Source organism: Strix uralensis, chromosome 5, assembly GCF_047716275.1.
Source record: "Strix uralensis isolate ZFMK-TIS-50842 chromosome 5, bStrUra1, whole genome shotgun sequence".
Classification (NCBI taxonomy): domain Eukaryota; kingdom Metazoa; phylum Chordata; class Aves; order Strigiformes; family Strigidae; genus Strix; species Strix uralensis.
Window position 1 is genome coordinate 59506890 of NC_133976.1, and position 26967 is coordinate 59533856.

Here is a 26967-nt window from a genome sequence, read left to right on the forward strand (position 1 = left end):
CTTTTTTTTTTTTTTCCCCTCTCCAAACTACTCAGCAAATGCTTTGATGCCAGAACCAGTCACAGCACATTTCACAGAAACTAAGAAGTGCTCGTGGCAATTCCTGCTCTGCAATTTGAACTTCTGTCCTCTTTAAAAAACAAAAAAGAGACAAACATTGATGGGAGAAAGACCAGTGGTGAAAATATAAAACCTGCCTTTAGCGAATGCTCACACCTGTGTCTGCAGCTGGGCCTAGGCTTAGGCAGAAGCTGTCGGGTAAAATTTGGGTGTGTGGATCTGGTAGAGTCCTATTGCTAAATTACAACCTTAGAGGATGACGTGGAAATTGTGGATGGAGAATACCAACTGGGATGTGTTTAAAAACTAAGTATCTCAGAAAACTAATAAAGAATGATTTCAGCTGAGGAAATTTCTTGTGGGTCAAAAACTGGAGGAAGGGGATGAATTATCAATGATACAGCAGGTGAAAAGGTGTTGCCTTATTTATTTCCGAAGCACAGCGAGACATGATGTATACTTACCTGTGTTGATTATGAGCCCTGCTGAGCTTGATTACAATCTGCTCTCCCAGGCGGGCATGCTGTGCTCAGCGGCATGGAGGAAGTGCAAAAGGAATTTGTCTGTGCCGGGATGAAATGTGATTACCGGCTGTACACTGCAGCAGGGGCTGGATTCTGAGGGTTGGGGATCCCATGCCTCTCAGCTAGCCTATGAGTGCTAAAACACACGGAGGAAGTTTATTCCAGCTGGTAATTTTTTTGGCCTGTTTCTGACTGGTTTGGTGCCATGACACCTAAATTGGTGTTTCATCACAGCACAGAGCTGATAGCATGAGGTGATCTTTTTCAAAACCAAGCAACAGCTCGATAATAGTTTTATATTAAATGAAGAGCTTTGATATAAACTAATTCTAAAGCAGCTGCCCCACAGAAGTAGAGGAGCTGAAAAATGCTTTAAGAGTGGTTTTAGTTGGAGCTTGAGCAATTTTTGAAAAGGATTACCTGGGACACAGGATGGTCATAGGCAGCACAAGCAGGGATTTTGGGTATGCTGCAGAGACCTCAGTGGGTGCTGGGGAAGAAGAGGGCTGAGTAGAGGCAGGGCAGTGAGCCCTTGGCCTGTAGGCTTATGCTCCTTGTAGCTCTGGAGCCTTCAATGAGGTTTTGGCAGTGGAGGGATGAGTTTGTGCCTGGTCACAATCTGAACCTCTGGTTCTTGTTTCTTCTTGTTTCCCTTCCCCTACTAATGGCTCCCAAGGGAAAGTTCCTGCTGTAGACAAGAAGAGGAAAAGAAAAACCACAAAAGCAGAGGGCTGAGGGATGCAGGGAGGGAAGCAACCTCCAAGGGGCCAGCCAGCTGGAGCAGACACAGGGATGTTGGCGAGGGAGTGGGGGCAGACACCACCCACCCCCCCCACATCCAGTCTTGGGTTTCCATTGTTCCAGGCCAGCAGGGAGCCACACAGGAGGGTGCAAGTTGAGGACGTGCCCCCAGATCCCCAGCGACCTTCTAACAGCAGGGGCTCCCTTGGGACCCAGTGTCTGGTGCCATGCATGGAGGGGGGGCAGAGCATCCCCCTCCAGGTGGGATGGGCAGCTGGAGGAGTCGGAGGCCCGGGGAGAGGCACCAGTGAGGGGTGAGCAGCCTGCCTGCCTGAAGCAAGCCCCCTGAAGGAGTAGAAGAGAGCAGTGCTGAGGCTTTCTTGAACCCTCACATGTATGTGTGTGCATGTGGATGTTTGTGTGTATGCATGCATGTACATACAAGCTTATACACAGGTGTAAACAGATGCATGTATCTAAGTTTGCACCAAGTAGAATGTGGATGTTACCCAGGGTAAAGTCCATCGCATGAATATTGTAATTAACCTCTAAATACATACTGCAAACTGAGGAAACTCAGTGTTGAGGTAAAATACAAAGTGTATTTGGTAAGTGTATTAGGGTAAGAGATAGCTGAGGCACCCAAACAGGTTGATGGCTGGAGAATAGAAATCAAGGGGAGAAAAAGATACTGTGTCTTTAAAAATCGGTGTAAACAAGTCCAAGAGATAAAACTAAAGTGACTTCTCCAGAATGACATGGTTATAGGCTGGTAGCACAATAACATTTATTTAGGTGCCCTACCTGTGCCTTTCCACTTCTGAAGAATATGCTCAGATTGCTTCCAGCTTTCCCCTCCGCCCTAAATTGCCTGAATTTATAGCACGTACTCGGGACGCTACGGCAATTTCCCTGTTCTATATTTAACCCCTGTTACCCAAACCGTCTTAACTCCATCTGAGAGCAACTTGTGTGAAGAAAAGTGGTATTAATAAAGTTGGAGGCAAGCCTCTGGAGGGAGTGGGGCCAGCACGGCGGTGGTAATCCTGAGTCATATGGCTGATTTCTGGGCCAGCCGGACCCTATGGCGCAGGTCTGGTGTCCCGGTCAGCTCTAGTGTCACTCAGGCAGGGATTTCCACCACGGTTTTATCATTGGCTTCGCAGGGCTGTGGATATCCCCTTCTGAATTTTGCATGGGCTGGTAACGTTTTATTTTGGTTTGAATTTGTAGCCCTGCTTGCCTTCCAAATGGCTGTTCAGCAGGCAGGAATAGGAGAAGGGGCTGGAAAACATGACTAAATATGGCTGTGTTTCTGATTGCTGCAGGGATTAGCGGCCCCTTCTTGCCAGCAGCCACAGCTGAAGTTCCCAAGGTTTGAGGAGCACCGAGAAGAGCTGCAATCCAGCACCTCCCCCCCTTTTTTTTCCTTTTTTTTTGTTTTCCATAGAGAAATCTGCAACTTATTGTGTGGGCTAGCAAACTTGGCACCCTTCAGCCACCTATAAAACTGCATTAGGCGTTTACATTTCCTGTAGTGGATTATGTGTTGTCTGGATTTTGGATGATTCCGGGAGAGAGGGTTAGCCTTTTTTTTAAGTGGGGGCTACAAATTGCAGTTGAAATAATTTAATTTTCTTGGAGATAAGAGAGCACTGGCAATTGGCAGGGCAGATGGACATGTTCCGAGACAGATGTAGGCACCTTCCCCTGCCTGCAACTTGCACAGCTGCTCTGGCCGTGCATGCAAGGCACAGCCCTGACTCAGCCCAGCACCAGAGTACTTGCCTTGTCCAGAAGCATGTCAATAACCTCATTGATTGCAATGATATTTCTCATGCTTAAAGTTAAGCAAGTGCTTAAATGTCAAGCTGAATCACAAGAAAAGGATTTCTTCGCGCTCTTGCAGAGTCAGTTCTCCTGACCTAGCTGCATCTGTGTTTGTGCACGCGTTGGGTTTTTATGTGAATGTTTAGTATTTTATGCAGATGTAGCACGTACAGGGAATTTTCTTTACAAACTGGGGTTTGCCTAACTTTAAAAATATCCTCTTGGCTTGTATGTAGAGTATTTATTGTGCTTTATCGCCGTTTTCTAATTTGGATCTGAAGCCAAAGAGGCAGTAACTATTTCTGGAGTGGAGAAATCACATTGAAAAAAAAGAAGTATTTTTGCAAATCTTACTTGAAATGTGTATCAGCCACAAATAGCCTTGTGAAAGTGTAAAATCAGATTTCAAGTGATTATTGGTATGATGTTATCAGAAATTCACATAGCACTTTTCTGTGCAAAGGAAAACTGATAATCTTTTGCAGCAAACATACAAACTAAGGGCACGATTTTGTGATCATATTTATATAAGTAAGTAGTATGCATCTCATAGTTCCTCTGATACGAATGCTGGATTACTGAATAGCCAGCAGGTGGAGTCATCTATAATGGATGTGTTGTGATCTGGAAAGTTGGATAAGTATGACTGGACACGTGGAAATTTCAGTTGAAAGTTGAGACCAAGGAAAATATGAGGAGTGGAACTGGAAAACTGTGAGCGCAGAGGACATGAAGAGCTAAAACTTTAGCAGCAGAAGAGGAGGGGCCTGCAGAATGTTTGGAATAGCAAGAAGCTGGAGCAATCCTGGAAACACTCCTGTGGCTTGGATCCCGAGGCGTAATTCATGCTGTTGTAATTCGCACAGATGGCGGCTGTCTCAAGGGAAGGCTTGAACAGCTGGGAAACATCAGGGTGTGGGCCTGCTTCAACTGCACACCCTTTCTTTATCCCTGCATCAGTCACAGAAGTGAAAGGTGATACAGGGATCACTGTAGAAAATATCTGCAAGCTATTCTCTGCCCTGGGAGATGGCTCCTCTTGCTAGTTGAGTTAAGGACCAGCTTAGTCTGGCGTTTTGCGTATAACAATGCACTTTCAGATGCTTTTCAATCAACCAATTGGGGAGAAAGAAACAGCTTTAACTCCAGAGATCAGCCATGTAGTAAGTTGAGCTGTAGCTAAGGGGTCCTAATAAACAGGAAAATGAACAGAAGTTATGTGATAACACCTGTTCTGTTTGCATGATGTGCCCAGCCACCACAGCGGGTGTTTTGCTTTGTCCTTCACTCTGCCTGTTACGAGAATGAACGCTGCATTTGCCCTTCTTGGGCTGCACAACCTCCAGTTTATTTGGAAACGAGCAGTGGCAAATAATGGTTTGTACTGTCTGTTTGTCTGTGTGCCCATGTAGGCTGGATAATAATGTCATGGCTACTCCGCTGCTACAGACTCGTGTCTGAGAGAGGAGAGGGTGGCACAGCCCTGAGGTACTTCAGAGACACGGATGTGTTTATGCAGGGGCTGTGGCTCCAGCGAGGCTACCAATGGACTGCATCAACAGCCGTCACTGCTGGACTGTTGATGTAGACTCCAGACTCCAACAATCTCTGGTTCACTCACGACAGGCAGCCGAGGGGAATAAATGCCAAGAATTTCCCCATTTCTTGATCTCTGGCACTCAGAGGAGAGGGTAGTGGAGAGCTGATATTTTTTTTTCTTCTGGTCTATGTCCCCATGCACTCCCTGTGGTAGCTCTGTGGCTCATGCTATTTAACTTGAACTGGTCAGCCCCGCTGTCTCAACAGGAAAGCAAAAGATCTTTTGTTTCCCAGACATGCTTTTCACACAGTTTCCTATTATTTTACATTTTGGGGATATAGTTGGAGGATCCTTCATATTAGAAGTACTGAAGGACCTACTTTATTCCTCATCCTTCCAGGCATAAGCAGTGCAGGCAGATGGCATTTTTATGCTAACTGGATATATGCAGATAAGTGCATATGCACTGCAGGTGTCGTACTGCTTTAGCAGCATTGGTATACCTGAAACAGCACAACTTTTGTACACGACAATACCTCCCAGAACTACAGAGCAATTAGCAATGATAAATGTGCTGCAGTGATGTTCAAAGCCAGCAACAAAACAAGTCAGGAAAGTTTTGCTCTGAGCTCTCCGGTTGATTCCCAGCTGTTGACATTGCTGCTTTGCCAGAGCGCCAAGGTGCTTAGTGGCATTTGATGAAGCCAGGTGTCCTCACTGCAAGAGGTGGCACTGGAAAAAGACCGGGTGCATTGTGGGTGTTGACCCACTGACTGACAGCTGCCAGTACCTGTGCGTCAGAGTGACATATTGATATTGGCCTCCTGCCACTGCTTGGGGACTGGCATCCTTCTGGCAGATGGTTTAAGTCACGTGACAAGGTCTTTGAATTTTGTTGACTTAGGTTATGTATTTTTGACTGTGTGCTAATTGGTGACAAGAAAAGGCAGCCTCTGTTAATAAAATTTTGTAGCAAAGAGCTGGCCCGAGATAAGCAAGGAGAAACATTTACCCACACTCGTTGCTACAGAAAGCTCCATCACTGCTTCCTGCAAAACCAGGACCAAAGTTCAGGCTGAAACTTTACCTTGGTGGCACTTCATTACCTGCGGGAGTAATGCTGTCAGGAGGAAGAGCATTTGGCTCCAGGATCTTGGCTGGCAGGGTAGAAACAGCAGGAATGAGCAGGGTTGGGCAAGCCACTAAACCTCTCCTCACCTGCTTAGCAGAGAGACCAAATCTACTGGGAAGGAGCGGGGCAAAGCTGCAGGAGTCTGTGAGGGCAGGAGGGAGCTGGTCAGCAGGATGAGACCTCATGTGTAGATGATAGAAGCAGCATGAAACTGTTCTCAGCTGTGGTGGTGGAGAGGAGAGATTTGCTTTGAACTGTCTCCTAACGATTTCTGTGCCTTTGGATCAAACACTAATAGCTGAGTTTTGCTTCACTTCATGTCTGTGCCCTAGAACCCACATGAGTCATTGCCTCTGCTCCATCCGAGCACCTCGTGGGACCTAGCTCTTTGTACTTCCATAGATGTTTTGCACCTGGCTTCCTGATGCCACCTGATCTCCAGCCCAGTGAGAGCACCAGCACATGTTCCTTCAAGGAATCCCTTCAGAGGGTGTCTTTCTAGGTGGGGCAAACCCTCCCCCCCCCCAACTTTAAAATTATACAAAGCTGTTCAGAAAGATATATTCTTCATAACAGCTTCTCTGGGAGCTCTCTAGAAGGATAACGTTTCTTATAGTTGTCTCTCGTTGATCTGTTAAAGACAAGGCACTGGTGAGCGCTCTGCAAGCTTGTCCATAAAACCATGGCACATCGGAGCCTTTGGCAAGAGCACTGTGCAGCAGTGGAAGGGTTAACAGAGGAGTCAGCTCTCTGTTTAGTATCTCTCAGATGTCACACACAAATACCTAAAAGGCAGTTGGGTTGTGTGAAAGGAAATCAATGGATCAAGATTATAGTCCCAGCTCAAAAGCTTTTTGTGACTTCAGGAATGCCTCATATTCCATCTGTTAAATGGTGCTAATACCTATCCCACAAGCATACTGTGAAGACTAATTCATTAATCTTTTTTAAGAGGAAATGGAAAGAGCTAGAGAAATAATAATATGAAATATCATAGCAGTAATGACAGAAAGCAAATGACAGCATATAGCTTGGCAGTGGCAACTGCAGGTCAGTTTGGGAGGGAGGAGGCAGTACTCTGCCTCAGCTCTTTTCACCCACTCAGTAACTGAGGGTGCTCTGTGCTCTGTGGTGGTCCCAACGCTCTGCTGGCAGGCTGCAGACCACAGCCAGCCAAAAATACCTCGCCAAGGGACCTGCCTACGGCACTGCCAGCTCTCCTGGGCACTGCTCTGTGGTGCAGACCATGTGAATGCAGGATGCGAGGGGGAACTGACAGCACCTTTGGCAGGAGATGGTGGAAATGGGGTTAGGGGAAGAGAAAAATAGAGTATGGGCACTGTAGAGCAACTCCTTTTTCAGTATCCCTCGAGGGGAGTATCAGGCAGATGCCTAGATCACAGCGAGAGAGTGCTCGCAAGTGCACACACAGATTTGTCTCCAAACTGCTTACTCCTAACTCGTCTTCAGGCTGAAGCCTTCTGCAATGCCTCATGGGCAGTATCTTAACCTGTGCTCTTCATCCAGAACCCCTCATTAAAATTAGGAGGAAGACAAATGCAGAAATGCTGCTTTTCTCTGAATGAGTAGCATCCAAGTCATGAGAATCTCATCTTCTTTTCAAGCCAAGAGTGGACTGAACACATTCCTTCAATGTTGTTTGACAGTCTGGCTCATTTTATCAAACCCAGTCAAGATGAGTAAGTCACGTGTTTACCCTTGGTGGGTGAGTGGACAAAAGCTGCATGGAATTGTCCTCTGGGTGCCCGCCACTCCATGCGGATTTGTAATCATTTTGAAAAAAGAAATTTTCCCCATCACTGGAGGAGACAAGCTGGCACCTCAGCACAAAACATACCACTTAAAATAGCTTTTAATGTGGCCTTGAAAACTATTTTTGGATCAGGAAAAATGTGGTGTAAGGGAAGACTGAAGTCACGTATTGTAACTGTCACTCAAAACCAAAGGCTCTATCATTTCATGAAGATCAGCAGATGTGTAAAGACACACCAGAATAACCTAACTGGTCCACGGACATTGTTACGCAGTCAAGAAGGGCTTCCTTCTATGTGCATTGACTCACAATGACCATTCCTGGTTTTCTGCTTTTCCTCCAGAGTGCTGGCAGGCAGAGGAATGCCATTCCCATCCCATAATAAAGCCAACTGCAGATTTGTGTTATGATCTGCAGATTAGTTCTCCATCTGAAGTTGTCATGGCTTCCAGACTACTTTCAGGACAGTGCAGGCTGCCTGTGCATTCCTCGTTCTAGAGCAGATGTCGTCCTTGGTGCTGCCAGATAGCAGCTGCATAATAAAATCAACTTCACGTTTCTGTTGAGGATCCTAAATTTGTTTCTCAAGATCAAAAATGTGGAGACATACAAAAGTGCTGATGAACAGCCTTCAGGTTTCTGAAGGCTGCTATCTCCATCTGGTTGGAAGTCATCTGCAGCAGAACAAATGAGGAGTTATATATAAAAATGCAGGAGAACCCCATGGAGTCCATTAGGGACAGGAAAGCGGAACAGCCCCTTTCTCAAGAAATCAGATGCAGTCTGGGGCCGTGAGATGAGCCCTGGGGTGAGCTGCCCAGAGCAGCACAGAGGAAGCCTGGAAAAGGCCAGAAAAGACACATGCCATGAGTGATGGGAGGTTGAGCTGAGCAGGGGCAGCATCAGGTACCGCGTTGGGCAGCACGTCCCCAGAAGCTGGATGCTCCTGAGGCAGGGGATCAAGGCTGTGCCCCTCACCCCAGATTCACCTCAGACCAGTACTGCTCCTTCAGGCAGAGCCACGGAAACCTCCCCCCAAAAGGCCGCCCTGCACGAGCGAGCGGGGACGGAACAAGGCTGCGCCGTGGCTGGGGGGACACGGCTCCGCCCGAGGGATGGGCGCTCTGCACCCCTGCGACAGCCTGACTGCTCCAGCCCGGCCGAGCCGGGTCTTGTACCTGCTGCGGGCCATCGAAAAGCCACACCGGCCCATGCCACAACGCCTTTGGCCCAGCCCCGCTGCAAACAGCCGTCGCCAGGAGCAGGCAGAGACTAGGCCGCCTTCGCGCCTTAACCCTGCGGCCACCTGCCCCGCCCCCGCCGCTCGCAGAGGTGCGCTCCCGGCTCAGCCCAGGCCGCGGCAGCCCGGGTGCGGAGCGGGGATGGGCGGGCACTGCCTTAAGCGACCTGCGGCTACAGCAGCAGAGCCGTACCGGCGGGCGGCCATTTCCCGCCGCCCCGCGCGGCTCGGCAGCGGGCGGCCTGTGCCCCACGGCGGCCCCGCCCCGCGCCGCCCCGCCCCGCCCCGCGCCCCGCCCCGCCCCGCGCCCCGCCCGCCGCCGAAGGTTGCCGAGCGGGGGTCGCGCGGCTCTGGCGGCCTGGCCGGCGCTTCCGGAGATTGACGAGGGGCTTCGGCCCCTCCCAGGCTGCCGCCGAGCCCCTGGCCGAGGCGCTCCGGTGGGTCGGAGCGTGCCGCGCCCGCTGCTCTGACCGCGGCGCGGAGCTCGCCGCCCGCCCGCCCTCCTCCTTCTCATCTTCCTCCTCCTCCTCCTCCTCCGGCAGCGCCGGGCGTCGCGGTGACAGAGCGGGACGATCGCGGCGGGGGGCGGCCGGGGCTCCGGCGGCGCGGATGGCGGAGGGCGGTCAGCCCCCGCAGCAGCAGCAGCCACAGCCGCAGCTCCTGGCCGGCGGCGGCGGCGGCGGCGGCGGCGGCGGGGGGGCCGCCCGCGGCGTGAAGCGGGAGTCAGAGCTGGAGCAGCCCATGCCCGGCGGGGACGGCGCCGAGGGCGGCCACAGCAAGCGGCTGCGGACGGAGGCGGAGGCCGACGGCGGCGGCATGCAGGTAGCGGGCAGGGCCGGGCCGGCCGGGCCTTCGCCGGCTCTCCCGCACCGGGGCTCGGCGGGAGGGGGTCGACGGGGCCGCGCCGCGTTTGATTTCGGTTTGTGGGATTCAGCGCGTTGCTTAGGGGCGAGCGGCCCTCTCCCCGCCGGGAGCAGCGCGGGAGGGGGCGTGCGGGGGAACAGGTCTCCTGCGCGGGGCTCCCTGGGCCGAGGCGGGCGGCTCCCGGGGCGCAGCCCAGCACGTGGGGCCGCGGCCTTCGGGGAGCCGCCGCTGGGTCCGGCGCTCCGGGCACCGCCGTTGGCCGCCCGCCGCCAGCCGGGGACCCTTGGGAGGCCGCGGGCGGCGGGGCTGGGCAGGGGGCACCAGCAGGGCTTCGGGGGCCGGTGGCGGTTTGCCCGCGCTGCCTTTGGGTCTCGTCACCCGTCGGGAGAGATCCCAGGTGCTGCCTGGGAAGGGGGTAAAAGGGGTCGTCGGGCGTCGGGTGGGCATCCTCCGGCTTGGCACAGGGGCTGCCAACAGGGCTTACACTCCTGTCGTCTTCTGCCAGCACGTTTTGATCGTCCCCAAAACACTGGTCTTTCCAGGTGCATTCACTTTTGTGTTTGTGGGGTGATGCTGCCCAGGTATTTCTGCTTTCCTTTGTCTGGGTGTTGTACAGGGTTGGTTTTTTTTATGGCAATTGCGCTGGCCTTTTTTTTCCTTCTGTTTCTTGTGATGGGTCTATCAGAGCTCGTTGGAAGCAGTGTGATTTCTGAACTTGTTTCTCTTCTCACCTTTTCTTGGCTTGGTAAGCACTGCTGATAGTTTCCAAGGGGAGCATCCTGTCCTCTCCAACGTGCTCCTCCTCTAGATGCCAAATGCTGGACAACGATCTTCCTTTTTTATTTCCCAGGCTGTCCTCAGTTTGTATGCGCAAGATTTTTTTTTTTTTTTTAAAAAAACTGCTTTCAGCAGGAGGGTTTTGTTTGTGGTTCTGTTTGATGTTCAGCTTTTCCTGGTGGTCTCTCCACCTCACAACATCACTTTTTCCCCAGCGTGATGGTGTAGGCTAGAGCTTCACACCCAAGTGCTGCTACTTGTGCTCCTGCAAGGGCCAGTGAAAACCGTGCCATGCTCTTTTTATTCCTTGAAGTAGTATCTTCTCCCACATGTAGGTGTCAAGTATGACTCAGACAATGTGTATAATTGCAAGGAGAAAGATGCTCAGCATTGAAGGAGTGCTTATATGTTGTGTCTTGCTAGGAGTTATGAATGAGTGTGTGAACATGGTGACATGAAATTCTTCCAGCTCTTCGAAGTTGAACCGACGCACAAGTCCTGTGTAGCTACAGGAGAGGCAACAGTTTACCTGCAGTTAGTGGTTAAACCGGTTGGTGTTGATGTTAACCAATGGCAAATCAACTGAAAATTGCCCAGGAAGGGACTTGAAGAAAACAGTCTTAAAATTTTATTTTTTTATTGCAAACAAGTACAATTTCTGTATACATAAAAAGCTTCCCTCTATATTTACATTGAAGAAAGTGTTTTGTTATCTGTTCAATGATTAGTACAAGATAGTGAGATTGAAGCATTCAACCATGGGGGTACGACAGTGAGCGTGCACAGCAATGTGTAATACTGGTGTAGCGATTAATAGTGGATCTTAGCAGAAAGTTGGGTTTTGTTTCCATATCAAATGCTGGCACACAGTGTAGAAATTAGGTGGACAAGTACAACTAGTAGAGTCCAATTTTAAAGTTAAGTGTGTTTATAGTCTATAACTATTCTTCAGACTGGGACCCCCATGTTGTAGTTACTTGGTATTCTTAGTGTAACTTTAACCTTTCCATATGTCTATATATGGAAAAGATCTTCCAATCTTTCCAGTACAAAAGATGAAAACAAACATATGTATATATGCACACACACACTATTATGTCCAGAAGTTTCACTTGACTTTTTTTACTGCTAAGGAGTGTGGCTTATTTTTTCCACTGTGAGAGTGGTGAGACACTGAAACAGGTTGCCCAGAGAGGTTGTGGATGCCCCCTCCCTGGAAGTGTTCAGGTCCAAGTTGGATGGAGGTTTGAACAACCTGATTTAGTGGAAGGTGTCCCTGCCTATGGGGGGGGATTGAAACTAGAGGATCTTTAAGGGCCCTTTCAACCCAAACCATTCTATGACTATTTATTTGGAGAATCTTGTCATGGTTGTAAGCTAGAAACACCGAATTTGAAGCCAAACTTACAAATAATATCAGAGCCAGAAAAAATGCAGTCTTTAATGTTTGGGAAATTCAGTATCTTTTTACCTAAAAGTCAAAACACAAGATTGCCTTTCATGAGAATTTCTGTTCAGATAGCGTATGCTTTTGAAGTACCTCATTTTAGAATAACGGGTTCTCTTTAGTAAATTCTCTATGTTTAACTGTATGTAATGCTTACAAGAGGAATAAAGAGCTTTTTTTTTTTTTCTTTTTTCCCCTCCTCTGATATGTACTAGAGGCTTTCTGGACGTTGGAAATAATACCAGCAACTGTTGTACCTTGTTTTTCCTGCAGATCCTGTCAATTTTCTACTTCCTGTTCCAGAGCCACAGGCTGTTGCTGTGTAAACTTGGTGACCTTGTGTCTCTGGGCTGGTAGTGAGGAATCCTGGGGTGCCGTGCTTGCTACGGCTGCTTCTTTGCACAACCCCTACCTACCGATGGTTCAAGATACTAATATGGCTTGTAATGCTGGAATAAATCATTTAGCTACAGAAATTACTAATGCAACTATAAAGCTAATAGCTTTTTTTTGGGTCTGTTAACATCAAATATAAAAACTAGCATATAGGAAGATAAGATAGTAGCTAGTTGTTAAGAATGTGGAACAAAGTGTGCCTTAAAGCTTAAAATAGCCCTTAAATTTAGTGGGCTCTTTGTTTTCTGCTATCTCAGGCCAGCGTGCTCAGACAGCTTATGCAGTTAGGGTTTCATTATCTAATCCATCTTTGATCAGGCCGGATAAATGGTGTTTGGCCAATGCTGATCTTGTTAGGAGGGTGGTGTAAAGCTGCTTGAGTTGGGATTGGGACAAATCGGATCATGGCTGCTATCTGCTTCTGGGACATATTACAGTTAATCGTGGTGTGGGAGGAAAAGGTATAGCACAAACTGCTGCTTTTTAGCTCCCTCTGGTCTGTAAGTGGCACAAATCAAATGCTACCAGCCAGGAATGTCTCCAGGAAGTATTTGGATATGTTTGTAAGCTTTGGAAGTGAAGGGACCCAAAGGTACTGCTGCTTTTTAACTGTATAAATACTAGCTAGGAATTAGCTTGCTCTCTGTTGGCTTGGATGAGTTGAATCTTTTGGATCAGCTTGCTGATCTGGGTAAAAATAGTCCCTAACAGAGGGGAGGGAAAAAAAAAGTTATATTGGCTTAAGTCACTTGTGAAACTCCACTGAAATGCAGTTGTTGATGCAGCTGTATTTGCTGCTTGTCAGAAGAGGTTGACTGCTGCACAGATGGAAGAGAAAGTACCATTGCAATAATCTCTCTTCTCTGTTCCTCGCATAATGAAAGACGAGAAATGTTGTGGCTAGCTAGGAGGTGTCCCTTCTTTCTCTTTGGAGCTGCAGACAAGGGTGTAATTCCAGGGTGCTGTGTTTGTCTTCCCCATCGAGGTGCTAGAGGTGTATCAGCCAGCTTACACTGCTGAAGAAAGTTATTAAAATACCTTCCAGTTGCTTTGAATGGGGTTGAATGAGTTAACTCCTCATTTGGTCCCCAAGCTGAATTTTGATTTAACTTTTTTATGGGGTCTAGGCTGGTTAGTGAATTAAAATTATACCTAGGGGTAATTGTGGTTGGAATTAGATGCAGGGTGTGAACAGACCTGATCCTTGTTCTTCTTTCACGAATGACTTGTGTTCTCAGTATCCCTGAGTATTTGGGGGAATTACTCTTCTGCAACCATGAGCATGGCTGACTGGTCAGGGAAGACAGTGCAGCTGTGCTGTATGCCTTATTCAGTCCACGTAAATTTTTAGTGGCAGCAATGAGTGGTGACTTTGTGTTGTCATTCAGGCATGTCTGCCTAGGGTTCATAAAGATGACTAGCAGTGTTGAGATCAGTCCCTTGTGACTAAATAATGACATAATAGACGATAAGTCTTCGCTCCGCAAGAAAGTCCGTGGTTTCTCTTCCTACTGCAAGCCAGAAGATGGTCTGTAACACCCTCTACCAGCTTGACTCCTTCCAGCATGATGACTTGAATGGCAGTGTGACACAGAAAGGGGAGAATGGGGACATTGCAGGTGCTTCATGACAACCAGTGTCCTCGTTCAAACTATGGCCTGTTTGTGGTGCTCCAGAGGAGGACAAGAAATCAGTCTGCTGATAATATACAAAGACAGGTTTGGGTTTTACAAGTAAGAGGGCTGAGTGGGACTAATTGAGAAGGGGCCAGTGAATAACTGCTTTTGTGCTGTGGGGGACCCTATGGAAATCCATATTTTTAAATATTACAGATGAGAACATCTAGTTCCAGTAAATCATGGAAAAGCTCTGTAATCAGGTTGGCTTTTTCCTCCCTCTTATTATTCATGGCATGGCCATCTTAATAAAGAGATGCAGAGCAATACAGGGGATACAAGATATTCTAGAAAAGAAATGAAGTTCCAATTTTTAGAAGTTGACCCCTGCCTTGGATCCAGGATGAGGTTTTCTGGGATGCTGTTTGGATAACTATTGCTGATGTGATGAGACATAACTAATTGCCTTTAAATTTGTTGTTATTTCTCTGTTTGCTTTTGTCTTTTTTTTTTTTTTTAAATATTTGAGTGTTATGAGTTAGACCTGACACAGTCTGGGAAGACGTAGATAATATCCAGTTCAAAGAAAACTTTTGGCAAACAGACTGAAAGTTGGAATTTTAGAGATGTTGAGAGCACTTTAATGTTGGCTCTTTTTTTGCCATGTTCAGGAAAATGGAAAGCCCAAGTAAAGTATTCTGGATGCTTTAGTACCCCTCCAGGCTCTGTCAGTATTTCTCTTTGGATTTCAGAGGTTTGTGTTTAAAGGTGATGGCCGCGGTTGTGAGGTTGGAAGCCAAACAGAGGTCTGGCTCTACTGGAGATGGTTTCCTTCTGTGTATGTGTACCAGCTGTAGATATATGCTTTTTATTTTTCCTTTTCAGAATGCCAGTTTAGAAACATGAGCGTGCTGGAGTTTTGCAGAAAGCCTGGGCTCTCCCTTGCATTTTGAAAAGGTTGCCCACCTAGCTGAGTTCAGAGCAGCATGCCTCTATCCCAGGCATGTCCTGTAAAATAGTCTCTGTTGGCTTTTCCTCACAATGACCTAGCAAGCAGGGCTCCCGCCTTGCCCTTCAGCATCGGGGATTCACACCTCTGTTTTCAAGACTTGTCTTGAAGTGCTGGTCACTGAAGGCTGCTGTGCTAGCTTGGTGCTTTATCCTGGCTGCAGGGAGAGCTTTCAGCAGCTCTGCTGCAGTGAGGCTCGTGGCAGCAGAAATACCAGAAAGCAGAAGATGCAAAAGAGGCAGTAGCAGTAAAATGAAATAAGATTAAAAAAAATTAACTGCCTCGTTTGCACTAGTGTTAGGGAAGCCAAACTGAAGCTGAGGCAGACCTGAACTGGATTCTGTGTGTGGTCTGCAGCTCTCTGGAGACTGCTGCTGAAGGACATACCCCTGTTAGCTTGGAAAAATAAAGCCTGTCACTAGTAGCCTTTGGTTTGCTGCACAGGAACCTCTACCCCTTTGGAAAATGTTAGGGGTCACATCAGTTGAAGAGGTTTTAAAACCTAGCACTCTATGCTGCTGACTTGTCTCGTGGTATGGGGCAAGCCTTAGTTTTCATATGAAGCGAAAGAAGAGGGCAAATTTTTTGATTGGCCGGAAACCTCCTATTTAATTTACCCATCTCGGATATTACTTGGCCTTCTGTGTGTGTGTGTGCTTTTGAAATGTGGTGGCTGGGGGATCAGAGGAACATCCAGAAGCAAAGTGAGAGAAGCAATTAGAGGTAACGAGTTCCAGTTCATTGAAGCATTCTGTTGATCTACATTTTACAGTGGTATTGAGTGGATGCTGGAGTGTAGCTGTCATGAGATAATCCCGATGTTCAGAGATTAGAGCTGCTTGACTGCGTTTTGGGCCTTAACTCCCTTTGCCCTCCAGTAAATTTAATTTTGCCAGAAATCTTTTCTAAATTCAGGACAATGCTAGTTTGAAATACCTGTATGTATTTTCCCCAGCGTGCTTCCCCCTCCCTCTGTTTCACTTTCCTGAGCACACCTCCTTTTTTCCAGGTTGCACTTGAGATGTTTGTAGGAGCCAAGCCCAACGATGGCAGGAGCTGTACGAAACAGTCCTCACCAGGCTTGGACCATGCCACCATCCTGACCCACAGCGCTCCTTGTCAGGGCTCTGCCAGGCTGCCCCACTGTGCCGTGCCAGGGTACCTCTCCTGCAGGAAAGCTTTGCTGTCTGCTGGGCTTCGCTGAGAAGGGCCCGTCATAGGTTGAAGTTTCTAACCTGCCTTCTCAGTTCTGGAGGATTTCCAGGGTGTTTGGGAAGAGGCTTGTGAACTAGTCCAGTCTCTCTCTCATTTGGCTTGTCATGTGTACGTACAGCATTGATCAAAACCACCCCTAGCAGCTCTCTTGCTGGACTGAAGGAGATGGGACACCAACTCCTTAGCAATGATGTGACGTATTTAAGCAGCCGCAAAGTAGGAAAGGTTGTATACAAAAGCCCCCTTGTTTAATGAGGGGCAACAGCTGAACTTGAGCTGGATCCAATATCTGTTTAGGCAGAGCAAGAAACTTTGGCAGTTTCTGCCAGCTCCTTTGGTGCGACATTGGTGTTCAATCAGCTATACCATTCCTACCTCCTAACCTCTGAAGTGTGGGCAGAGTGTACTTGTGATTCATACTGATTAGAAAAGAGGTCATGAGATCTTTTACTTTCCTGTCTTGGGTAGGACAGTGGGATTTGGTCTGGCATGTTTTTGAAGTGTCTGTGCGTTCCCGGGGCTGTTGCCTCTGTTTGCCTTTGTCTAGGAGAGTTTGTTGTGCAGGAAGATTGGATGCTTGCTTCAAAGAGCATGGGCTAGAAGCAATTGTTGCTTTTTCTGTATGACTTTCTTGGATTTTATCTGCTCATAATTGCCTCAGCAATAAAGCAAGTATTAGCATAGAGTTGGGGAAGAACCTGCACCATTTAAGGGGAGGGGAAAAAAAAAAACCCAACACTTCAGCACTTCTTACCCTCTGGCTGTATATTGCTAAATTTCCCTTAATAGGCTAAAGAAGCAACCTTACGTGTGTTGCAAATATCAAAATATTCTCCCCAGAGGCCTTTGAGGCCCTGGGATCTGGATCCAGCTCAGGTTTATTCAAGGAACTGGAGTGTACTCTTTTAGCTGAGGCTTTCTGCACAGCTTTTCTCCTGCTATTTCTGTAGGAGATTCTTGCAGACACTTGGGATGGTTGTCATCATTGGGGGTGATGCCAGGCAAGAAAGTCCTACCAAGGCATCACTTAAATGCCTTGATTTAGTGCTACGTGGGCTGAGGAGAGGCTGTAGCTGGAATCCTAGGCTTATAATTTGCTGCTTGTGGTTGCTGTTCCCTTACCCGGAGAGGGGTGGGAAGGTTGCCTTTCCTCCAGCCTGCCTGCCCCCCTCGGGCGGGCAAGTTGGGTGGAAATGCTGGGCTCTGCCCTGCTGCAGGGGTGGGTGCCTTCTCCCTGGGGCCCCAGTTCTGCAAGCAGCATAGCCAGGCATGACTCGGAGCAGCCGCTGTGAGATGGTGTGTCTGAGCCATCTCTGCACAGCTTTTTGGTTTTATTCTGTTCCGTGGTTTTGCTTCCTTTTAGTGGGAACAAGAAATGAGGGGAAGTGTGTGCATTAAAAGGCTTCTCCATTACCCTTTGTACTCTCCTGTCCTGGAGAGAAGGTCCATCAGAGGCCTCTTTTCTATCCTTGTTTCATGTTAAAAGCCCTGTGTAGCCTTGGAGAGAAGGTGGACTAGGATGAAGTATGCTTTGTAGGTGCTTCTCCTTGCCTGTAGGCACCAGTTCTTCTCAAAGCTCAGTTGTGGAGTGACCTGGGGTGGTTTCTGGGATTAAAGACCAGTCTCTTTAAGTGATGCTGCTTCTACTCCCATGAGTGGGACCAACCACACAACCTGGGGAGATCCAAAATGTTTGTTCAGGGAAGGAAACTTAGGCTGTGGTGTTGCCGCAGCAGATTGAACTGTGGGGCATGCTGAAGAAGGGGGAAGCTGGCAGCATGTATGGGCAGATGTCCTGGGCTGATGGAATGTACAAGAGCGAGAAGCAGGAGTTTGTGTGATCTTCGCCTTAGGAATGATCCGGATCATGGAGGAAACTGAGGCAGTAAAGTGTACGCATCACTTCTGCTGGTTTGCTGAGATCTGAATGTCTCTTGGGCAGCTTGTGGGAGCAATCAGTTGACTTCTGAAGCTTGTGCCCATCCTGTTATTTGTTTTGTCCAGGAATGGAAGTTGAAGTGTGAAAACACAGAGTACCCTCAATGCTCCAGTTCTAGGAAGAGGTGTGTTACCACAGTGGTGCTGTGGGAGTTGATGTTTGTCCTGAGTGGTTTGAAGCTGCTGGGTGCTGTCTCCTCAATGCAAAGGGGTGAGAGGACAGAGAACGTGCTAGAGCGAAAACCAGTGCTGCAGTGGGCTGCAACTGGGGGAGATTTAATGCATGGTGCATCCTGCGTGGTAGGGGCCAAAGCTTGTATCTGGCAAGTGCCCAGTAAGAGGATGTGACAAGAAGGCAGTATGTGAGGTCTTAATTATGTGGTTGTACATTTTATGTTTTTAGAGATTACTTCATCTCCATAAGTGCATCAAATGGATGATGCTCACTGAGGCTCTATTAAATCTAGCGGGAGTTTTGTTATCAGTTGAAATGAGTGTGAGGTCAGGCTTTGGACTGAGAGATATTGAATATTTCATTTCTTCCTTTTCGTCTCATGTGTGACCCCAAACTGAATTTACTGCAGATAATCTAAACCTTGCACTGAATACAGAACTATTAATTTTTAATGGTCTCTTCTATGGTACTCACCACTGTAGTGTGCGTGCTTCACAGATGCTAATGACCTTATTTTTGCAGTTTTCCTGAGAGGTAGAAAAGGTGTATTATCTCTTATTGTAGAAATGGGGAATTGAGGTACTGGTAATAAGACCAGTTTTGCAAAAGTCCCATTGACACTCGCAACCTGATTTATTTTTTATTTGTATTTTTATTTTTTTGTAGTTAGTGGGCTTTTGGTAATGTTTAAATCCTTGATCTACAGCTCTCTGCAACTTCCATTGTATGTATAAATACCTAGCACTTTCACAGGCTGATCCTTAAGTGTGTCATGTTGGGCAAATGTAAAGTGATGTCTTCATCTTAAAAAACAGCGGAAAATCTTGAATTAATTTGGTCATTGTCATAGCAAGACTTTACTTGGAAGATGAGGTTTAAAATCTAGGTTTTTAAGTAGAAGGGATATAGCTTGTCTTTAACTACAAAACCACATACCTTTTGGCCTCTGCCGCTGTTTTTCCCACTCAGAACGCACTGCTTCCTAGGCTTCAACGAAGAGGGAGTCAGGAAAAAATAGCACATAAGCCTAACTTGTAACATCCTTGCACATGAGGAAACAGAGTGGAAGTTGCATGAGTAGCTGTAGCTGGTGGTTTTTAATCCACAGCCTTGACTTTTGCAATTGAAATGCTATTTTGGGAGAGAATGTAGCTACCTTGCCTTTGGAGTTAAAAGCATGTTTCAGTCTGTTAGCAAGTAGAAAGCTGCTGTGTGGACAGGAAAGGCAGGAACCAACTCCTGACCTGCTCCCTATGCTGGCTGTGTGGGGGACTGGCAGCTCTCACCCCTCCTGGGGGCACAGGTCAGTGTGGGTGCTTGTGGGGTTAGCGAGGAGAAGAGGGTGGCAAGGTCAGGCAGGTTTTACTGGGGAAGCTTTGTGACACATTTTGGCTGCAAAACAATTCTGCTCCTTGGGATTCCGGTGTCCTGGGTGAAAAGTACTTGGGTGATCATGGACTTGGTTATCTCCTTCCTTTTGTATGTTGAATGACATGTCCCTGATGCATTCCATCACTGCCTGCTTTTTATTGCTTCTGAATGGGTGTTTGGTTATGTTCTCAGCTGAGTGCAGCTCTGAGAAAAGGTGGGGACCAGATAGGTGCTGTATGGCTGGGGCTCTGTCATATGCAGACAGCCCTGGAGAACAAGACCAGGATTTTGGACTGGATGCCCTGTCGTGTTGCCAGGATTGTCAGACTTCGACACTGAAAGTAGCAGGAAGCTATAGCGGAGGAAAAAACATCCCATCCCACTGCTTTTTCCCAAGAGGAGATAAAGACCATCCTGGCAATGCCTTCTTTGTACCTTGGCATGTGTTCTAGGAATGTTTGTTTCCTTGAAGTGAGGGGAGGAGATGAGGCTGGAGGCCTCACGAGCACTCACATGAATCCAGTGGAGACCTGGCATCTGCTAATGTCACCAGCCTGCATCTAACAGCTTTTTCTCTATATGACCTTTATACCTAAGCACTTCTTGGAAACTTCTGACTTTCTGGGCTAGATAGATTTCCCTAAGAGTGGTGTTTTGCATACCAAATGCTTCATGTTGTGAGAGCTGGGCTGAGAGGTCAGTCACAAACAGTGGAGGCAAGGCCATCGTTTTCCAGGGTGGGATGGATTCAGCAGGAGGTGATAGCAGCATTTGTGAACAGTGCTGTCTGTGTAATGGTTAAACGTCAGCCATGGGCCAGAGAAGCGTGTGGTACCTCAAAGCGTGTGGCCATGGATAAGCCCACAGACAGAGCAGGTACGCCCCTGGAGGGACTGCAGCCATGGGTAAGGCGATGTTGGAGCAAGTTACTTCTGAAGGGACTGTGACTGTGGGTAAGGCCACACTGGAGCAGGTATATCTCTGAAGGCATTGTGGCCTGTGGATATGCTCCCTCCAAGCTTTTTGTGCACCTGCTTGCTGGCAGAGCATGGGAAACCAAAAAATCCTTCATTTAGCGTAAGTGCTACTTAGCAACAGCTGGCTGTGTGATCAATGCAACCCAATTACTCCACATAGCATCAGTTGCATGATGTGTAGAGGGGACCTTCTCTTTGAATATCCAGCCCAGCACCGGCAGCTGGAGTGCTAATGGGAGCTGTGTTTCAGAGAAGAGGAGAAGGGAAAGAAAAAAGGAAATGGCTCAACTGGGGATTTTGATTTTCAAATAAAGAAGGTTACAGTGGGACTTAACTTTTTGTAGTGTTGCTATCTGTCGTGGCTTAACCCCAGGCAGCAACTAAGCACCAGACAGACGCTCGCTCACTACACTCCCCCCCGACCCCCAGTGGGATGGAGGAGACAATCAGAAGAGTAAAAGTGAGAAAACGCGTGGATTGAGATAAAGACAGTTTAATAAGGAAGCAAAAGCCATACAAGCAAAGCAAAACAAGGAATTCATTCACCACTTCCCATTGTCAGGCAGGTGCTCAGCCATCTCCAGGAAAGCAGGGCTCCATTGCATGTAATGGTTACTTGGGAAGACAAACACCATCATTCCGAATGTCCCCCCCTTCCGCCTTCTTTCCCCAGTTTTATATGCTTAGCATGATGTCATATAGTATGGAATAGCCCTTTGGTCAGCTGGGGTCAGCTGTGTCCCGTCCCAACTTCTTGTGCACCCCCAGCCTATTCGCTAGTGGGGTGGGGTGAGAAGCAGAAAAGGCCTTCACTGTGTCAGCACTGCTCAGCAGTAACTAGAACATCCCTGTGTTATCAACAGTGTTTTCAGCACAAATCCAAAGCATTGCCCAGTACCAGCTATTATGAAGAAAATTAACACTATCTCAGACAAAACCAGCACACTATCTGTCCATCCCTTCTTCCAGTGCCCCCTTCTGACCTGTGAGTTAGTCTTGTCCAAGAACTGGACTGTTGTGATCGACTTGGAGGTGGTAAATGAGATGGAGACTGGCGTTTGAGTCTGACCAGTTATCTGAGGTATGTGTCTATATATATGTCTGTGTGGGGCTATGCCAGGAAATTGAAATGATGCTTGTAATTAGGTCTGTGTTTTTGTGTGTGCCTCTGTCCACTGATTGCATCCTTCCAGAAAAGACTTGCTCCGTTTCATCATCTTGCCTGATCTCTTCAGTCTTCTTTCAACAGGGGCATCGTGCGGTCAGTGCCAGATATGACAGATTCAGAAAAACAGCTTTTCTCTGTTGATAAATCACAAATTAGCACCGCTAAGAATTCTTGATGGTTCATGTTCTGTCCTGAAACCTGTCTATGGGGTTGAGAATGTATCTGAGCATATCTCTTTCAGCCAGATTGTGACCAATGTATAGGTTCTCCTGGGGATGAGTGTTTCCCATGGAGAAGGTGTTGACTAGAATAGATGGAGGTGCTGTGACACTTTTTTGTGTGTGCTTTCCTCCTATTATTCAGTGCTTAAAGGGGTGAATAAGGATTCCTCCTCTGCTGGTTAGTGAGTTGATGTTTTTGTCTTGAGTGGTATCAGGTATTCATGACTGCTTTGCATGCCAGGAGGAGCATGGGTTGAATTCATAGCTTGGACCATGACTGCTTTAAGAACTGGGAATTTTTTGGTGGGTGATTACACTTAACTCTGGGCTGTTAGTTGATGGGTGTAGATGGAGCATGTCCATGTTGCTTGGGAAGTTTTCCTTAAATAGGCATGACCTTTCCATTGAAAACAGGAAGATAGTTTTTGCATGTGTTTTTTTTTTTTTTTTTTTTGAACTTGGCGTTTGTTTCATTTTTGGAACACATGATTACTGCAGGCATTTACCATAGAAGTAGCTCACAGTCTTGGGAGCTTTGTGGGGCAGGGTTTGGCAGCTCTGTTGGACTTTGATAGGGAGATTGGCTTGCTTTGCAGTGCAGCATTCAATACAGCATTTGTTCCATCCTTCCTGTACCAGCCACTATTTTTCACCTTTGGTGCTCTGGTTCTCCTTTCTTACCATGCTGGAATCTGAAAATCTGGGGCATCTCTATGTATAGTGAAAAGACTAGCCAGCCTGCATATTTTAACATGTAGATGGAGTATGGAGACCTTCTATAGGTCTGGTTCATCCTGTGGTAAACATGTTTCTGTTGGGTTTTAGTATTTGTTGGTGTGGGGGTTGCAGGCAAGGTGGGGAGAGTGCTCCTGTCCCCCTTGGAACGAGGAACCCTCTGGCTATGATGTGAACATGGTGATGGTCTGCCTGAAGTAGTGCCTGTCCCTGACCATCCTGGGGAGGTGTAGCAGGAGATGAGTGTGTTTGACTTCTGTGTGCACTGAAAATTTCCAAGACACTTGTTCTCAGCTATTCTGTTACTGTTGCTGACGAGGTGTTAGCAAGCTCCTCTATGAACTTTGTAGTCTTATGTTTGTTTCTAAACAAGCATAAAATCTGTATGCTTGGGCTCCCATGTCTGTTGTGAGGTATTAGGTGGGATTGCTTCTCTTGGATTTGGTGCTTGATAAAGAGTTGATGCAAATACTTGGGAAAAGGTGTAGTGCAGTGGACAAACTGACCAGCCTTCATGGCACAGTAGTATCAAGTGTTTTGTTTGGCTTGTGTGGTTTAATTGATTGTCAGGGTTAGTCTGAAATACAATTTTTATGTCCATTCTCCTGAGTAGTTTCTTATTCTGGGTCACCAATTCCTTTATGCCTGAATTTTTGGGAGTTTGCAATTAAGCTTCAGAGGTTTGTAGATTTGTTTGGTTGGTTCTGGGATTAACAATTTTTACTTTTGTTTCCAGAATAGGATTTTAAAGACGGTCCCTAAATCTCTGGGGTCTTTGGGCAGGAGTAAACATGTGGCATTGTACCCCTTCCATGGGTGAATTTCTACCTTTGTAAGGCTTTCTCTGTCTCTTGACTTTCTGGGCAGGATTTTGATGATGAATACAGTCACACTAAGTAGTGGAGAACTTCTTAATAGGTCACTTCTCAACTTTTAATTCCTAGGTAAGTATTTTTCTGTCTTGTATGGATTTTTCTGGGCTGTGGTTAGTTTCACTCTCTGGATGATCTGCTTATCTACAGATGGTTAGTGCATAGTGCTTGTCATGGAGGCAACTATCTCCATGAAGTTGCTAGAAAAAATTATGATGACTTTTGTACAGGTTGCATTTGAACAGATGCACTGTGGAAATAAGATTGCAGTGGGAGGGGAGGACTGGATGTGGTACCACTCATCTCCCAAAGGCTGCTCTGTTCCAGCAGAGCCAGGGCAGGTGGTGCTGCCTTCACTGGGGCTGCTGTGAAATTAGCCCTGGGTTGGAGTTGCTGGAAGTGTGCCTTGTCAAATGCTAATTCAGCATGTTATGTGTGAAGCTAATTGACAGGATAGAAAAAAGATGGGCCTACAGGAAACTTTCTTCTTACCTGGATGAGCTTAAACAATAAAAATGTAAAATGTCTGGTAGGAAAATTTCTTCCTTGCACGGTTAGCAGCGATAACCAAAAGCAAATTATACAGTGCTGTGTTCAGAGCCCTCTGATAGTATTGTCATGGCTTCTGCTTCTGTTTACAGATTTCCCATGTAGCTGAATTAAATGAACAAGACTGGTCAATTCATTGCTGCTGTATTTAACCCCCTGGGCGGCAATGAATCTGGCAGTGATGGAGCATTGTTTTCACATGCTGCTTGGAAAGGGAGGATGTACAGCAAAATGTAGTGTTACTGCTTGGGAGAGAGGTTCACAGTCACAGTTCAGATGTCAGACGAAGGGAATAGAGAAGGTTCCCAGAAGACCTTTTTCTCCACCACTTCCAGTGTGGCTTAGTCACTTCAGTGAGTTAGGTAGTGTGAGGTTTTTTGTCATGTATGGGTTAGACAGAGACTCGTGTATCCGCAGAGTTTGTTCAAGGCAGATAGCATTACAGGAATCAAAACAGATCTCTTGGTTCCTGCTTATAGATTTAATCCTTTGTTTTTAGCAGTTAAATATCCCTGTATTCTTTAGCCTAGCCTCCGTTATCATGGATTTGAACCTTCTTAAATCCCAATGCATGTAAATGCATAGCATTCGTGTTAGGAAGAAAAGCGTGATGCGAGGTAATGCACAGAGGAATGAAACAACTCCACCAGGTCACCTGTGGAGGAGCCAAAATCTCAGAGCACTGGGTTCAGTGGGCCACTCCTCCTCCCCTAGTTTGAACTAGGTGGCTTCCTCACTTAATTGGTGCCCACTCCATCTAAGGATGGTCTTTGGAGGGCGTTGGGAACGCATGGTGAGCTGCACACTGCTACCATCTTGTGCTGCATCAGCTTGCTGTGTTAACAGAAGGTACACTGCAGCATTTTAATTACAGCATCTTTCCCTAGCACCAAAATTCACATAAAATTAAATGCGTATATGGATCTGCATCCTGTTGTTAGAGATGTTTCATATTTTCTTTAGGCTTGTGCAAAATATGTGGTATGGTGGAAAATGTTGGACAGACTTATCTTTTTTTTTTTTTAATGCCCTTTCCCATGAGTCTGTGTAGCTTGTGAGATGGGGATGATACTGTGTGCTTAGCCTTGCAGCTGATTTGGAAATCAGGGCTTCACCATGCCATGCTTGCTTTTCTTGCCTGCTTGCTTCAAGTTTTTTATGTGGAGTTTACAGATATTGGTGCAGTTTTCATAGCAGACAGTGTCCCTTTGTAGCAGCTGAGGATGTATGACAAACAGCTGATCAAGCCAAACCTTCAAAAGTCTTTTGGAAAAAACTAGTACTATTAAATTTATGCTTTGCAAATGTTGTATCGGTACTACTGGGTTAAGCAGTGTTAGGCTGCTTGATGTAGGTTGGTCTGATTGATAACACCCCTTCGCTCTGGGCCACCAAGGACTTGTGTTTGTGGGGTGTGTACAGTAGGCACAGCCCCAGTGTAGTGACTCCCTGTGTTGGGGTGCATGGTGTGAAACCTCACCTCAAGGCTAAGCTGACCTGATGGTAAACAACTGCTGAAAGAAGTGATCCTTTCCCTCTGCTCACCGTTTGGCTCTGAGTTTCTTTTTTGTGATCTCATAGAAAATGATTAATGCCAAAGAGAAGTTTATCACTAAATCCATCCGACTTCACTGTGGTAGGTGTTGTGGCTGTCTGCCTGCTAGGTCATGTTTAAAAAGAGGGGATAGCTTGTGAACTGACTGTTTGGGAAATGTGTGGGACTGTGCCTTTTAGATCCCGCCAGGTGTTGGAGTAGTTTACCTGTATGTGCAGCAACTGCATCTTCCGTGGCAGTTTAAACTGATCTGCAGATTAGCCTGAGGTACTGCAGGCCTGACCTCTGTGCAGTGGTGTTGGGAGCAAGGGGCACAGGACAGCAGCAGCTGCTTGGGGAGTCAGGGTGTCCTGGCGGGGCTGTGGCATGCTGGAAGGGTGCAAGTGCCAGGAAGGTCCTGCCTGTGGGTGCAGTTGGTAAGAGGGGAGATGCTTGTAGCTGAGACCATGATGGGTAACCCCAGATGATGAGGGGCTAAAGTAAAGCAGTAGATCAGCAGGATTTTTCTGTGTGTGTGTGCAGCAATGATGGCAAAACTTTTCTCCTTAATACTGATCTTTTTTTTTTTTTTTTTTTTTTTTTTCTTTATCAAGTAACTTCATGTTGACTTTCTGGAGCCCAGGAGACTCAGGGAATGACCTGAGAGGAGACTGGTAGCGTTGTAGAAAGAAAAGCTGTTGAAGAAGCTGAGTTGCCTCTGCTGCCCCTTCGAGGGGGAAGGTGGTGTTGAGCGCTTGCTGTGCCTGTCCCTCCAGTGCCAAGAGCAGCAGCGGCGTACGTTGACATGACACACTGTACCCACAGTGCAGCTGCATGTCACTTCTGTCACCTGGACAGCATCTGTAGCTCTTTCAGGGAGAGCCCTTTGCATGTGTAACTACAATGCCACCATCAACCTCTCACACCCACACTGCTTTAGGAGTGAGCAGTTGTCCTCTCCTCCTGCAGAGGAGGGGGATAAACATTTGTTCATCTGTGGTTTGTCCGATTAACTGCCTTTTCAACTCTGCCTTTGTAGCTGATGGCAGGCCCTCCTTCCCCTCAGCCTGTATCCGCAACGCACTCATGTGCCGGCACGTGCATGCTGCCCTTGAAAACAGACCAAACTTATTAAAATCATTGCTAGTTGCCATGGCAGCTGTTGTTGCTGTAGGCTAATAGGAAAGGCAATTACCGCTGCATGCTGGGGAGTGTACAGGGAGGGTGTGGGCAGGAGGGGACAGGTGACTGCATGCTGATGA

The 26967-nt window shown here is 47.2% G+C and overlaps 1 protein-coding gene across 11 annotated transcripts in view; it reads left to right on the plus strand.

The window, feature by feature from the left end:
- Positions 1 to 9166: 9166 nt before the first annotated feature.
- Positions 9167 to 26967, plus strand: part of RBFOX2 (RNA binding fox-1 homolog 2) — a 176420-nt gene continuing 158619 nt past the window's right edge. For all 11 annotated transcript variants that reach the window (XR_012629263.1, XR_012629265.1, XR_012629264.1 and 8 more), the window contains exon 1: positions 9167 to 9663. Coding sequence is in view for 8 of the 11 variants with exons in the window: in XM_074871282.1 (XP_074727383.1) it covers positions 9451 to 9663 (213 nt within the window). In the remaining 3 variants the exon portion in view is untranslated. The remainder of the gene's footprint in view (positions 9664 to 26967) is intronic.